Consider the following 15,197-nt stretch of genomic DNA (forward strand, 5'->3'; position numbering starts at 1 on the left):
TTCATGCGCCAGATTTATCATTCAACCTGAGCCACTGTGATAATTATGGTACACTGGTACAAAAAGTCCCCTATAATTATAATCCTTCATTTTCACTGGCTAGAATAGCCACTAGGGGGTTTCATTTTGTAATGGAAAAAAATAAAATGTAAATTTTTTGAAGACTTTGCTTATGCCCAGAGTCTTAGTGATGTAAGATATACATGCCAAATTTCAAGAAGATTAAATAGTATTTAGAGGTTGCACACTTTGATCAGTTTTGTAAAAATAGGCAAAAAATACAATTTATCAATGTTAATTACTTTTATTGGGAAAACTAGAAAAATCACAAACTTACTAAGATTAATAGGTAGTATGATAGGCAAAACGTGTTATATTAATCAACTTTGAACAATACAATCCCTTCTTTTGTTAGCTTGGTGATGACTTTTCTGTGATGCTCGACTACCCTCAACAAGAATTGATTTTGTTGTTCGTCCCTGACAGATTTGTTAAACTTTTTTTTTTATCAGAGCAATTCCTCTTTCTGCGGTATCATTGACCACCTTAAGAGCGTTCACATGGCTTCTTAGAGAATCATTGCAGTATTCTGTCACATCGTGGATCCCAAACAATTCAAAGAACGTCTTTGTTTTATTAGTAATGAAATGGCTCAGGTCTTTTCCTTCAAAAACCAAGGTTTTTACCCTGTATCGTTTCATTTCCTTTGCAGGTTTGGTTTCAAAATTGGAGTCATATTTTCCTTAACAGCCTGAGTAATACGTTCGTCCAAAAAGCCAATCCTACGTTTGTTTCTGACAGATACCAAAAGGTGTCTTTTAGCAACTGTGAGAGCAGTTTTTTTTGAAGTCTGTATCTGGGTAAGTGCTCAGAAGCTGTAGCATATCCAAATCATTCTTTGGAGCCCATCGACTTACTATTGCCTCGTGCAAAAAGCGAACATATATGAGGCTGACAAAATGTGCAACCCGTTTCATTCCTTTCAATTTTCGTTGAGGAATACTCAACTGTTTCCATCCACCTTGCTTGATGCAGAGTCCCCCTGGGATCCTAAAACTGAAGTTGTTTTTAGACCAACCTCAAGTACAGGAGTGAGTGTAGTAATAAAAGTGATCAATGTGTGCAACCCCTAAATATTATCCAGTCTTCTTGAAATTTGGCATATACAGTACAGACCAAAAGTTTGGACACACCTTCTCATTCAAAGAGTTTTCTTTATTTTCATGACTATGAAGGCATCAATACTATGAATTAACACATGTGGAATTATATACATAACAAACAAGTGTGAAACAACTGAAAATGTCATATTCTAGGTTCTTCAAAGTAGCCACCTTTTGCTTTGATTACTGCTTTGCACACTCTTGATGAGCTTTAAGAGGTAGTCCCCTGAAATGGTTTTCACTTCACAGGTGTGCCCAGTCAGGTTTAATAAGTGGGATTTCTTGCCTTATAAATGGGGTTGGGACCATCAGTTGGGTTGAAGAGAAGTCAGGTGGATACACAGCTGATAGTCCTACTGAATAGACTGTTAGAATTTGTATTATGGCAAAAAAAAAAAAGCAGCTAAGTAAAGAAAAACGAGTGGCCATCATTACTTTAAGGAATGAAGGTCAGTCAGTCAGCCGAAAAATCTGGAAAACTTAAGTAAGGGCTATTTGACCATGGAGAGTAATGGGGTGCTGCGCCAGATGACCTGGCCTCCACAGTCACCGGACCTGAACCCAATCGAGATGGTTTGGGGTGAGCTGGACCGCAGAGTGAAGGCAAAAGGGCCAACAAGTGCTAAGCATCTCTGGGAACTCCTTCAAGACTGTTGGAAGACCATTTCAGGGGACTACCTCTTAAAGCTCATCAAGAGAATGCCAAGAGTGTGCAAAGCAGTAATCAAAGCAAAAAGGTGGCTACTTTGAAGAACCTAGAATATGACATATTTTCAGTTGTTTCACACTTGTTTGTTATGTATATAATTCCACATGTGTTAATTCCTAGTTTTGATGCCTGCATAGTCATGAAAATAAAGAAAACTCTTTGAATGAGAAGGTGTGTCCAAACTTTTGGTCTGTACTGTATATCTTTTCCATCACTGAGACTCGGGGCGTAAACAAAGTCATATGAAAATCACATCTTTGGAAAAATTAAAACACCCTAATAGCCACGCACACAATGTTAAACAGACAGAAAAAACTAGCACAGGTGTGAATGCAGCTGTGAAGTGACTACTGTACAAAATTATTTTTTGACCTACTACTGGTGTAAGGTGGTAATAAAATAACATTTTTTAAAGGCATTCCCTTACTCAGTTTTTTCTATGGTGTCCCAAAATGGCCATTTCCATCCCTTTTGCTTGATCAGCAAAGTGGGAGGATGTTCTCAAAAGAATATCACTAAACCAAGCCGGTTCTCTATTTACGTGCTCAAATGTTAAGAATAAGTAATGCTTTACAGTTTAGAACAAAAACTATGCAAACCCTACACACACACACACACACACACACACACACACACACACACAAAACAGTGCATTTTTTTTTACAATGTGAAGGTAGGGTTTTATTGTCTTTAATATTTATTTTAGTGCATTGTATAACTTTGTTACATTATAGTAAATTTGACAAAGGATAGAAATTTTGAAACATTCCACATAGTTTTAGGAATGTAAAGCCTGGCAATCATCTTGAATAGAAATATCAGGGCACTCAACTTTCAAAATTTAGAGATAAACGAATCTAACAGCGCAGAGAAGGAAATATATACATAAAAAGCATCTGAACGCTACATAAAGATCAAATAAATTATATGAACATACATACACATCTTGCAGTCCATTTTCATTTAGTAGAAATTTACGGATATAAATTATGAATGGTATATGGATTCAAAAGAGGAAACCAATGCGGTTTGTGAACATGAAGGCCTGCTTCTATTCAGAAGAGAACACTGCAAACATTCTTCTCACATGACTTAGAACAGGCAGGAAACCTGTGAGCCTGAATACACAGGTTGCCCATTAGTGGTCTAAATGACAGACAATGATTATTGTACTGTTCACATTGCAAAGTGAAAGAAAAAACATTTCTTGGGTGTAGCACTAAAAATATAAGGTGCCATTTACTAGAAAATAAAACTATGATTGAGTAAAGAAAAAAAGGTTGTATTATAGGAGATGGCCTTTAGTGCGGACCCATAGCAATGCTTAATCAATCACCTGAAATTATGATTACGTACAACGAAAGCAGTGGAGTTCTCGCTTAATCTCAAATTATTATTTTTTTTCACATACAAAAATAGCAGGAACGAAACTTTAGATTTACTTATTAAAATAGTTTATACTTTTACAGGATGACGATTAAAAAGCCTTAAAACAAGTAGCTAAACAAATGTCCACAGAAATTAAGGAATGAAATCCATATGTTTAGGCATTCCCTCCCATGTCCAAGAGACAATGCTCTATGATAAACCAAACTGATTTCACCGTTTCATGGGATCAGAGGTTGCAGATCCTGTCTGCATGGCAAGGGTTTTACATGGAAGAGATTCAGATACACTTATCTAAATATAAGCTATGGAGCAAAAAGCTTCTTCCCTCTGCCAGGTTATACTGGCCATGTGATTATTGGGAGAGATTTATCAAACCGGGTGTAAAGAAAAACTGGCTTAGTTGCCCACAGTAACCAATCAGATTCAACCTTTTATTTTTCAGAGCTAATTTGGAAAATGAAAGGTAGAATCTGATTAGTTGCTATTGGCAACTAATCCAGTTTTCCTTTACATCAGTTTTGATAAAAATTCCCATTGTGTTTTTTTAATGCATGCCAAAAAACTTTGTGGTAGTGTGCCACAGGGCCAAACCACCTGTGTTTTATGGAAAATTGCCACAGTTTTACAATGCAATTATTGGTAGCCCTGTGGAAGGGAAAAAAAAACAAAAAAACTTTCATCTGTAAAAAAAAAAAAACATACATCAAATCCTGGTAAACTATGTGTTTGCACCCTAATGTGTGATCCCAGCCTAATGAGCAAGTCATTATTGTACATATTTGTGGCGGATGTTGACATGTGTAGACCTTCGGATTGTAATAATGGGACTGTACAATGTCAGGGCTGCCACTTCTGAATATACCCATACATGATTTTGTACGTAAGCAGCAGCATTAGCCAAAACATGTCCACCTTAACACAATGCAAATTCAGACAAGACACTCCCTATCTTCCAAGGCTACATACTTTAAATGGTTTGTGGTCAGTGGTCACAGGGTGACATTTTATTGGCCTCCAAAACACTGCAGACAATACAACTTTTCTTAAAGTTGAAGTAATAATTCTGAAAAATATCCAGTGCAGAATAATGTGCTAGAGTAAATGGTCCTGTATAGCTAGAGAACTACTCTTCTGTCCATCAGTGCAGAGATCGAGTCCTCCAATACCATAATTCACGTGGCCTTTACAATAACCGCTTAGGGGAGTCAGTAAAAATAACAGGACACTCGTTTTTAATCAAAATACACAACTCCTAGAAAACCTAAAGAAGGCAAGTTAGGTGAAAATTAAGTTAAAAACAATGAAAACAGACTCTTCAATAGAAAAATACAGCAAACTGCCACAACATTTGTAAAACAGATTAAAACATACAAAAGGAACTCATTTACTGCAGAATTTCTATAGGTCCATGGTAGACTAAAGCATGGTTTCTACCTCATTTCAGTTGAATGGACTTAGTTTTTTCTGCATATAAATCTGTTGCATGTGAATTCACCTAAAGCTTCCCGTTTATTTTTTTCCTCGTGGCATTTTATTTCGGGCTAGTTAAAAACACCATGAAATTCATTCATTTTTAAAAATCCATTCATTGTTTTGGTCACATATTTTTGAGAAATGTATGGAAAAACGCTTGACCCAAAAAACATACCCATACACCATGCTATTGACTGACAGCTAACATCTGGCTGCACAAAAAAAAAAAAAAAAAAAGTAACTTTTTATTTTTATTTTCTTTTAACTGAAAAAAAAACCCCCAGATCTGCCATCTGCAGTGGAAACGTTGGCAAAAAATGCAAATAAACCACAAAAAAAAAAAAAAAAAATGAACTATTTTAGCCCTTCCCCATTTGCGTCAATGGGGAACACAGCTAAAATCGCCTTTAAAGAAGTAACATCACTTTTATGAAGCGGATTGCAAATCAGCAGCAGAAAAAACCATCACGTGTGCAAGGTGGCATTTTCCCCAATATGTTCAATGGGAAGGTGTTTGAACACACCTTAAAAGTGTAGTGGAGCCGAGGAGAAAAATAAAACTTAACCATTTATGAAATGTTTAAGAAAAATAAAAAAGTATCTTTGTTAGTGTATTTTGGAGTTTTAGGTGTATTAAAAAAAATTACGTTAGGTTTTAGTTTCGTCCTCTCTGTGCTACTATTCAAATTGTAAGATACTAGTTTAGGGTCTCAGTCCCTGTGACTACTGCGCATTCATATCATCACTCTGAAAATGTAGTGCGATTTTTACTTCTATATGCATCGGTTTAAGGCCTCATGCACACACCCATAATTTGAAGTCCCCAATGCATGGACACCATCCGTGCAGCTGCCGCAGATGGATCCAGACCCATTAAACACAGAGAGAACCCCATATAGTGCTGCTGTGGGGTTCCGTGCCTCAGTATCTTCTGGATTGCGGACTCATTCAAGTGAATGGGTCCACATCCATGATGCGGTGTGCACATGGCTGGTGCCCATATATCGCGGGCACGGCCATGTGCATGAGGCCTAACAGTTTTCAGTCTAACATAGCTGTCCCATTTCATATACAGCAAAAAAATGGTAATCACGAAAGTAGGTTAATCAGATCTGTCAGCTCTCCCGACATGTCTATTTTAGTAAATACGTACATTCCCCATGAAATACCAATTGTTGAGCACCTTTTCTTACAGCTCTACCCCAAACTGTTCATCTGTTATACCTCCTAGGTACCTATAATAACTGGGTATTACCAGTTGGGGGGCATGTCTCTACACACAGACACTGTCCAGGCAGTTTTTAAAGTGTCATACTGTGCAGGGAAACTGTACCCCCGCCTCCACAATCGGTAATACGCAGTTGTCAATTTACTTAGGGTACTTTCACACTAGCGTTTTTGTTTTCCTGTATTGAGTTCAGTCACAGGAGCTCAATACTGGAAAAAAAAACTGATCAGTTTTATCCTAATGCATTCTGAATGGAGAGCATTCCGTTTAGTCCTTCTTACATTTTTTTGGACGGAGAAAATACTGCAGCATGCAGTTTTCTCTCCGGCCAAAAATACTGATCACTTGCCAGAATGCCGGATCCGGCATTAATTTATATGAAAGTGTATTAGTGCTGGATCCAACATTTTTTAAGTGTTCCAGCAAAACGGATCCGGCTTTCCGGTCTCCGCATGTGTAGATCTTTAAAAAAAACGGATCCGTTTTTATCCGGATGACCCCGGTAAGACGGATCCAGTATTGCAATGTATTTGTGAGACAGATCAGTCTGACAAATGCATCCATTTGCGTCTGGATTGCCGGATCCGGCAACTGCCTGCCGGAATCCTCCGCCGCAAGTGTGAAAGTACCCTTACACATTTCCTGGAGGTATAGCAGAGGGTGAGCATAACACAGTAAATAAAAGAAGCACCAGAATTATTTTATGGAGGATACAAATATTTACCAAAACAGACATGTCAGAAAAGGGACAGGTCATCTATAATATACAGTACAAATGTTATGAATTACCTACACCCTTACCTACCAAGAATAAGAAGAAACAGATGCCATTGTGTGGGTTTCTGTATAGCAAGAAAGTACTTGCTCTAAACACCTGCACTACAGGTTCCACCATGCACTTACCTAAAGAACACAATAAATCATGACTGGTCTGGTTATTTACTTACAAGCCTCAAGGTAGACCAGAAGCAGTATTGCCATGTTTTACTAACAGGGGAGAACGTGACATTATGACAATAAGATCTTATGCACACAAATGTAAGGGTTTTGTGGTTTGCAAACCGCAGATCTGCAAAACACAGATACCAGGAGCCCAAGACCCGCACGGTCCCACACCATTATAGAAAAGCCTATTGTTCGTATTGTGGCCAAGAAGAGTTTAAGACATGTGCGGAGGTACAGAACAGACATACAGTATGAGGTACGCATCTTTTGCATCCCCATAGAAATGAATAGGTCCACATCTGATCCACTAAAAATACAGTCGTGTGCACGAGGCCTTAGAGCTCATGCACACAAATGTATTTTTGTCCGTGTCATTTTTTATACCGTATGCGGAACCATTCACTTCAATAGGGCCGCAAAAAACAGAAATGACCATGTGCATTCTGTATCTGTTCCGCAAAAAAAAATAACATGCCCTGTTATTGTCTGCATTACGGACAAGGATAGGACTGTTCTATTATGGGCCGGCCATTCCGTCCCACAAAATGCAGAACCCACACGGCCGGTATCCGTGTTTTGCGGATCCACAATTTATGGACCACAAAACAGTCGTGTGCACGAGCCCTTACTATACTGGAAGCTCTGTTTAAAATATGGCTCTAGTTCCCATACATTAAACATCATTTCTACGCCCAGCAATAAAAACAGTCCAAACGTTGATTGAAATGCTGGATGACATTTTGGGAGGTTTATTGTAATTGGACGTGACAACTGTATGGACAATTATTCTTTGGCTTTTCTGGTATGAACGCCTATTATGCTGATGAATGATTTGACTTTCAACTAAAGCTTTATAAAGTGAATGTGTACCAAATAGATTCATGTGCAGTATGGCAGTGTACATTATGCTAATACAGTGCATATGAAACAGTATCTATAAAATGTCATCACAGAGGCCACACAAAGGCTGCTGTTTTCTTTCATAAGACACACTTAAAAGATTAGTGCTAGCTAGATAAGGCAAATAAAAATGATCTTGCGTCGTTTCTTGAGTTTAGAAAATATAACTAAATGAGATGATAGAAATATAAAAAGAATTCCCACTCTTAAGTCATTGGAAAGTGAACTAAAAACACAATGGCTTTGTAAAATTGTGCTTGTAAAATTAAAATGTGCAAGCACCAACATGGAATCACTTAGGATTAAATATATTTTACAGTTTTCTGCTGTACAAGACAAAGGAGAAGTGAGTATTATCTGAAGGACATGGGTAATTTCAGGAGATATTGACAGAGGGAAACAGTAATTCAGATAAAAGCATTGACAAATCCGCATAGAAAAAAAAAAATGACAACACAAAGAAACTGACACACAGGTTTGTACAGTGAATTATCTAAGATTTACATACAAAATGATATACATCTATTAAATCTCTTCTTCCAGCTCTTTGTTCTTTAGTCCGGCATTGCTCCTTACATCATCAAACGAGTAACATGCAATTATCTTGCCATTCTTAAACACTGTGCGGAGAAGATCCTGCATAAAACCAACAACTGTTAGAAGCCAATCTCAGGAAGGATTAAATAGAGACGTTCTTTTCTTTTAATCATAAAACACTGCCATTTCAGCTGATCAGCCTAAACCTTGATTTGTAAGCATGTCTGTAATCATTCAGGTGGTTTAGGACAACGGCAGCACGGTTGTATCTTAAAGGGAACCTGCATAATCTCCAGGCAGCATGATACAGAGCAGGAGAAGCGGAGCAGAATGCTCTAGTTTTATAGGAAAAGAGTCAGTATAAGGCCCCATTCACACGTCCACAATTTCGTTCCGCATTTTAGGGAACGGAATTGCGGACCCATCCATTTCTATGGACTTCCGGGTCTGCATTTCCGTTCCCGAAAAAAATAGAACATGTCCTATTCTTGTCCGCAATTGCAAGCAAGAATAGGCATATTCATTTAGTGTCGGCGATGTGCAGTACGCAAAATGCGGAACGCACATAGTCGTGTCCGTGTATTGCGGATACACAAAACACCCTCCGGACGTGTGAATGGAGCCTAACTTGTAATTTACCCATTTACATTCTTGCTCATTTTGGACTTTAAAAGTCAAGTAGGCAGTCCCATCAGTGACAGACAGCCCTCACTATATAACTATAATCACCGTCTGCTTGTCTTCAAAGCCCAGAAAGCGCAGGAATTTACATAAATAAATGACAAGTTTCACTGAATCTTTTCCCAGAAAACTATATATCAGTCTGCTCAGCTCCTCCTGCTCTATAACCTGTGGTTCACTTCCTGGTTTCCTGCTTCTAAGGCTGGGCGGGCTTAGGCAGTTTGAGTGACGCCCTGCCACGCCTCTTTCTGACATCACACATAGCAATCGCTTCTCTCCTGAATCCCTGGGCCGCGCTTGCACAGAATACTTTTTTTTTCACCCCTGAGAGCTCACGCTGCAGTGCATGCGCAAAACTTATTTCTTTAGTGCCGCGTCTCATACAGGGCATGCGTGGCTCTGTATGAGACGCGGCACTAAAGAAATAAGCCTTGCACATGCAGGACTGCAATGAGCAGCCGGCTGGGTGAAAATAAAGTGCCCTCTGCGCAAGCACGGCCCATGAATTCGGGAGGCGAGCGGTGGACGTATCTATGGGATATGCCATATGACATCAATGAGGTAGGAGGGCAAGCATTTTATCAAGAAGGGTGGGAATTTGCCAATACAATATATTTACAAAAATGATCACAGGCACATCATTAACAGATTAAACAGTGATCATTGTGATGGGAATACCCCTTTAATACACTGGGACATTTTATCAAGAAGGGTGGGAATTTGCCAATACAATATATTTACAAAAATGATCACAGGCACATCATTAACAGATTAAACAGTGATCATTGTGATGGGAATACCCCTTTAATACACTGGGAGGTATCTCATCATCATTACTACTGAATATCTAGATACGGCTAGGATCACATATACCGTATTTCCATAAGAGAAGAGAAACAAAAATAACGGCAGTAAGAGATCCTTTACAACATGATTAAGGCCAGTGTCAAATGGACCGCATGGACTACAAAGCAGTCTACAGGATTGTCCCTGGGAAATTTTTTTACAAATAAAATAGATCTGGGTGCGTGGAAGAGAAATTATTCATTTTGTTCTAATTCATGAAACTAAAAACAAAACATGGTAAATTCCCACAATGGCTATTCAGGGACACAATATCTCTAACCTACATTTAATCTGAGGAAATCTATTTCACAACGCAGGCCAAGAAGTGGACTGCGGTAAAGATCCTTTGCCCTTTTTCTACAGCTATGAGCAGAACTGTTGAGTTGTTGGTGACTATGGATACACTCTCTAACACTTTACATGCTGCAGTAGTGCAGTGCCATCCTAGCAACCAGTCTGTCTCAGATTACAAAGGTCTTTGACTCTATGGGAAATTGCCCTTGACCTAGCAACAGCTAGACACTGATCAAACCACATACATCACTGTTCTCTTACTACCAGAATACAGCTAGAAAGCTTCTTAAAAGGTTTCTCTGAGATCTAACTCTTTATGATGGGATAGGTCTTCAATATCAGTGAGGCTCCTAATTCCGGAACACCCAGTAATCAGCAGCGTTGTGCCAGGAACAAATCCTACACAGCTCTGTCCATGGTGTGGTGGCCATGCCCACCTACTGCAGCACGGCTTCAATTCTTTTGAAATGGCAGCATTGCGCCAACGACCAGGTATGGTGACTAGACAGTGGACAGAGATGTTTAGTTCCAGTTCCACATTGCGGATAAGCAGAGGTGCCACGATTCTGGTGGATAAGCAGGGGTGCCACGATTGTGAGGCTTACATAATAGAAACCATCCAAAAATGACCCCATTTTAGAAACTACACCCCTCAAGGTATTTAAAAATGATTTTACAAACTTTGTTAAACCTTTAGGTGTTCCGCAAGAATTAATGGAAAATGGAGATAATTTCAGAATTTCACTTTTTTGGCAGATTTTCCATTTTAATAAATTTTTTCCAGTTACAAAGCAAAGCAAGGGTTAACAGCCAACAAAACTTTAAATTTATGGCCCTGAATCTTTAGTTTACAGAAACACCCAATATGTGGTCGTAAACTGCTGTACTGGCACACGGCATTGCGCAGAAGGAATGGAATGCCATATGGTTTTTGGGAGGCAGATTTTGCTGGACTGGTTTTTTGACCCCATGTCCCATTTGAAGCCCCCCTGATGTACCCCATTACAGTAGAAACTCCAAAAAAGTGACCCCATTTTGGAAACAACGGGATAAGGTGGCAGTTTTGTTGGTACTATTTTAGGGTACATATGATTTTTGGTTGCCCTATATTAGACTTTTTGTGAGGCAAGGTAACAAAAAATAGCCTTTTTGGCACTGTTTTTATTTTTTGTTATTTACAACTTTCATCTGACAGGTTAGATCATGTGGTATTTTTATAGAGCAGTTTGTTACGGACGCGACAATACTAAACATTTTTTTTGTGTCTCCACATTCTGAAAGCCGTATTTTTTTTTATTTTTTGAGTGACTGTCTTGTGTAAGGTCTCTTTTTTCAGGATGAGATGACGGTTTGATTGGTACTGTTTTAGGGTATATATATATATATATATATATATATATATATATATATATATATATATATATATATATATATATATATACACACACATACACATATACACACACATACACATCTTTTTGATCGCTTGCTATTACACTTTTTGTGATGTAAGGTGAAAAAAAAATGCTTTTTTGACAGTTTTTATTTATTTATTTTTTACGGTGTTCACCTGAGGGATTAGGTCATGTGGTATTTTTATAGAGCAGGTTGTTACAGATGCGGCGATACCCAATATGTATACTATTTTTTATTTTTTTTTATATACACACACAAAGTTTTACACAATAACAGCATTTAAAAAATAAAATCATGTTTTAGTGTCTGAGAGCCATAGTTTTTATTTATTTTTTTGGGCGATTGTCTTAGTTAGGGAATAATTTTTTGTGGGATGAGGTGACTTAGATTGGTACTACGGTATTTTAGCACAGTTTTTATTTTATTTGATGGTGTTCATTTGAGGTCATGTGGTATTTAGGTCATGTGGTATTTTTATAGAGGCGGTTGATACGGACGCGGCGATACCTAATTTATCTACTTTTCTTTTTTTCCCCAATTTTTTTTACAATTTTATTTTACTTTATTTTGGGAAAAGGACGCTTTTTTTTTTACTTGAAACTTACTTTTTTTTACACTTTATTTTTTGTCCCACTCTGGGACTTCAACTTTTTGGGGTCTGATCCCCTTTACAATGCATCACAATACTTCTGTATTGTGATTCTTTGGCTATAAGTGTATTACAGACTGTAATACACTTACAGCCTGTTTGCCTGTGAGATCCAGGGGGCTAGATTTCACAGGCTCTCCCGGAGGGCAGCCACGATGCCTAAGGAAGGCATTGGGCTGCCTTGCCTGCCATCGGGTCCCTGTCACAGCAGCATGGGGACCGAAGGAAGCTCCAATACCCACAAGGACATCGCAGGTGACGCGGTTAGCTCTGACTGCGGCACATCAAGGGTTAATGCGCCGGCATCTGTGATTTCACCGATGCTGGCACATGCAGGCACATCAAGGGTTAATGCGCCGGCATCTGTGATTTCACCGATGCTGGCACATGCAGCAGGGGTCCGGCTATCAGTGACTGCCGGACCCCTGCCGTGGATCAGGCTGGCGCATCTGCACCCGCCCAATCACAGCGCCGTACATGTACGCCGCTGGTCCTCTATGGGTTAAAGCAGCAGTTTGTACATCTCAGGGATTAGCAACCATTTAATGAGGATGTAGACTGATGCTTCACTTACCGGTCCATATTCTTCCAGATCTCCCTTGCCTTCTTCAAGAGTCACATACTCGTTTGTGGGGGTTCTGTGAAGAGACAGTCGCCCTTTCTTTGATCTTTTGTTTGGATCGGCCACAGGATCTTTAAACACATTTACCTGCAGACAAATATATGATCCATAGGTGTACAAAAAAAAAACAAAACACACACACACACACGAACTTCTTAAAGGGGTTGTCTCACCTCAGACCTTGATACAGTTGCAAGAAAAAGTATGTGAATCCTTTGGAAGGATATAGATTTCTGCACAAATTGGTCATAAAATGTGATCTGATCATCTAAAGTCACAATAGACAATCACAGTCTGCTTAAACTAATAACACAAAGAATTAAATATTACCATGTTCTTATTGAACACACCATGTAAACATTCACAGTGCAGGTGGAAAAAGTATGTGAACCCCTAGACTAATGACATCTCCAAGAGCCAAGTAGAGTGAGGTGTCAGCCAACTGGAGTCCAATCAATGAGATGAGATTGGAGGTGTTGGTTACACCTGCCCTGCCCTATAAAAAAAACACACACCTGTTCTGGATTTGCTTTTTGCAAGAAGCACTGCCTAATGTGAATGATGCCTCGTACAAAAGAGAAGACCTACGATTAAGAATGGTTGACTTGCATAAAGCTGGAAGGAGTTAAAAAAGTATCTCCAAAAGCCTTGCTGTTCATCAGTCCACGGTAAGACAAATTGTCTATAAATGGAGAAAGTTCAGCACTGCTGCTACTCTCCCTAGGAGTGGCCATCCTGTAAAGATGACTGCAAGAGCACAGCGCAGACTGCTCAATGAGGTGAAGAAGAATCCTAGAGTGTCAGCTAAAGAGGCACAGCACACCAACATCAAAACCTCATCCCAACTGTGAAGTATGGTGGTAGGGGCATCATGGTTTGGGGCTGCTTTGCTGGAGTCGGGGCTTGGATGGATTGCTATCATTGAAGGAAAAATGAATTCCCAAGTTTATCAAGACATTTTGCAGGAGAACTTAAGGCCATCTGTCCACCAGCTGAAGCTCAACAGAAGATGGGTGTTGCAACAGGACAACGAGCCAAAGCATAAAAGTAAATCAACAACAAAATGGCTTAAACAGAAGAAAATACGCCTTCTGGAGTGGCCCAGTCAGAGTCCTGACCTCAACCCGATTGAGATGCTGTGGCATGACCTCAAGAAAGCGATTCACACCAGACATCCCAAGATAATGACTGAAACAGTTCTGTAAAGAGGAATGGTCAAGAATTACTCCTGACCGTTGTGCATGTCTGATCTGCAACTATAGGAAACGTTTGGTTGAAGTTATTGCTGCCAAAGGAGGTTCAACCAGTTATTAAATCCAAGGGTTCACATACTTTTTCCACCTGCACTGTGAATGTTTACATGGTGTGTTCAATAAAAACATGGTAACATTTAATTCTGTGTATTTTTAGTTTAAGCAGACTGTGATTGTCTATTGTTGTGACTTAGATGAAGATCAGATCACATTTTATGACCAATTTGTGCAGAAATCCATATCATTTCAAAGGGTTCACATACTTTTTCTTGCAACTGTATGCCCCCAATGTCCGACAGGTGCGAGTTCCATCTCTGGGACCTGCACCTACCTTTAGAACGGAGGGCACAATGCGTATGTGCGGCTGTCCTCCATTCATTCCTACGGGAGAGCCAAAAATAGCAGAGAGCTGACTCTGCTATTTCCGGAAGCCCAATAAAAGTGAATGGAGCTGTGTGCGCTCTTTCGCAGTGCACTTCCTATTCATTTCAATGGGACTGACAGAAATAACTGAGCGCGCCACTCAGCCATTGTCAGTGCTTCCATAGGAATGAATAGAGGGCATCAGCCGACAACCCCTTTAACATGGCAAATCCAGAATTAAATTTAACTGCATACCCCAAGGCCGTTGGTCACAACATAACTGCACTTAAAAGAGCAGTTTAATAAATCTCGGGTAACTTTCTGTAAGAGAGCCCCTCCAGATCCAAACGCAATATTCTCAATACTCCACTTTTGTTTCTTCATTCCCTCTACAATCTGAAACCAACATACAGCATTAAATCCACAGAACAGTCATCATGTATTGAAATAAAAACAATATTAGGTACAGAATATACATTTGATTAAATGTAATCTGACTAAGCATTTGTGCTCCCACTATTACACAGTCCAATGCTTATCCTTGCCTCAATTTTTATTACTGGGCAGAAAGCCAACTGCATATTTATTTATATTTGTTAATTGTTATATTTTTTTTAGGAAGCTGCTTTCTACTATTTTTATGTGGAACAGTTAGCAGTGAGAAACGCAAGAAGTTTAACATAACTTCCCCTTATAATCTATTACACAAACTCTAGCTGCAGTATCTCC

The 15,197-nt window shown here is 39.2% G+C and overlaps 1 protein-coding gene across 1 annotated transcript in view; it reads right to left on the minus strand.

Annotated features, from left to right (window-relative positions):
• Positions 1-7,701: 7,701 nt before the first annotated feature.
• The window catches only part of NAMPT (nicotinamide phosphoribosyltransferase), a 69,232-nt gene continuing 61,736 nt past the window's right edge, over positions 7,702-15,197 (minus strand). The window contains exons 9-11 of the mRNA XM_040412753.1: positions 14,724-14,864; positions 12,805-12,939; positions 7,702-8,443 (exon numbers count right to left, since the gene is read on the minus strand). Coding sequence (XP_040268687.1) covers positions 8,333-8,443; positions 12,805-12,939; positions 14,724-14,864 — 387 coding nt within the window. The 3' untranslated portion in view covers positions 7,702-8,332. The remainder of the gene's footprint in view (positions 8,444-12,804; positions 12,940-14,723; positions 14,865-15,197) is intronic.

This window comes from Bufo bufo, chromosome 1 (genome assembly GCF_905171765.1).
Source record: "Bufo bufo chromosome 1, aBufBuf1.1, whole genome shotgun sequence".
NCBI lineage: Eukaryota > Metazoa > Chordata > Amphibia > Anura > Bufonidae > Bufo > Bufo bufo.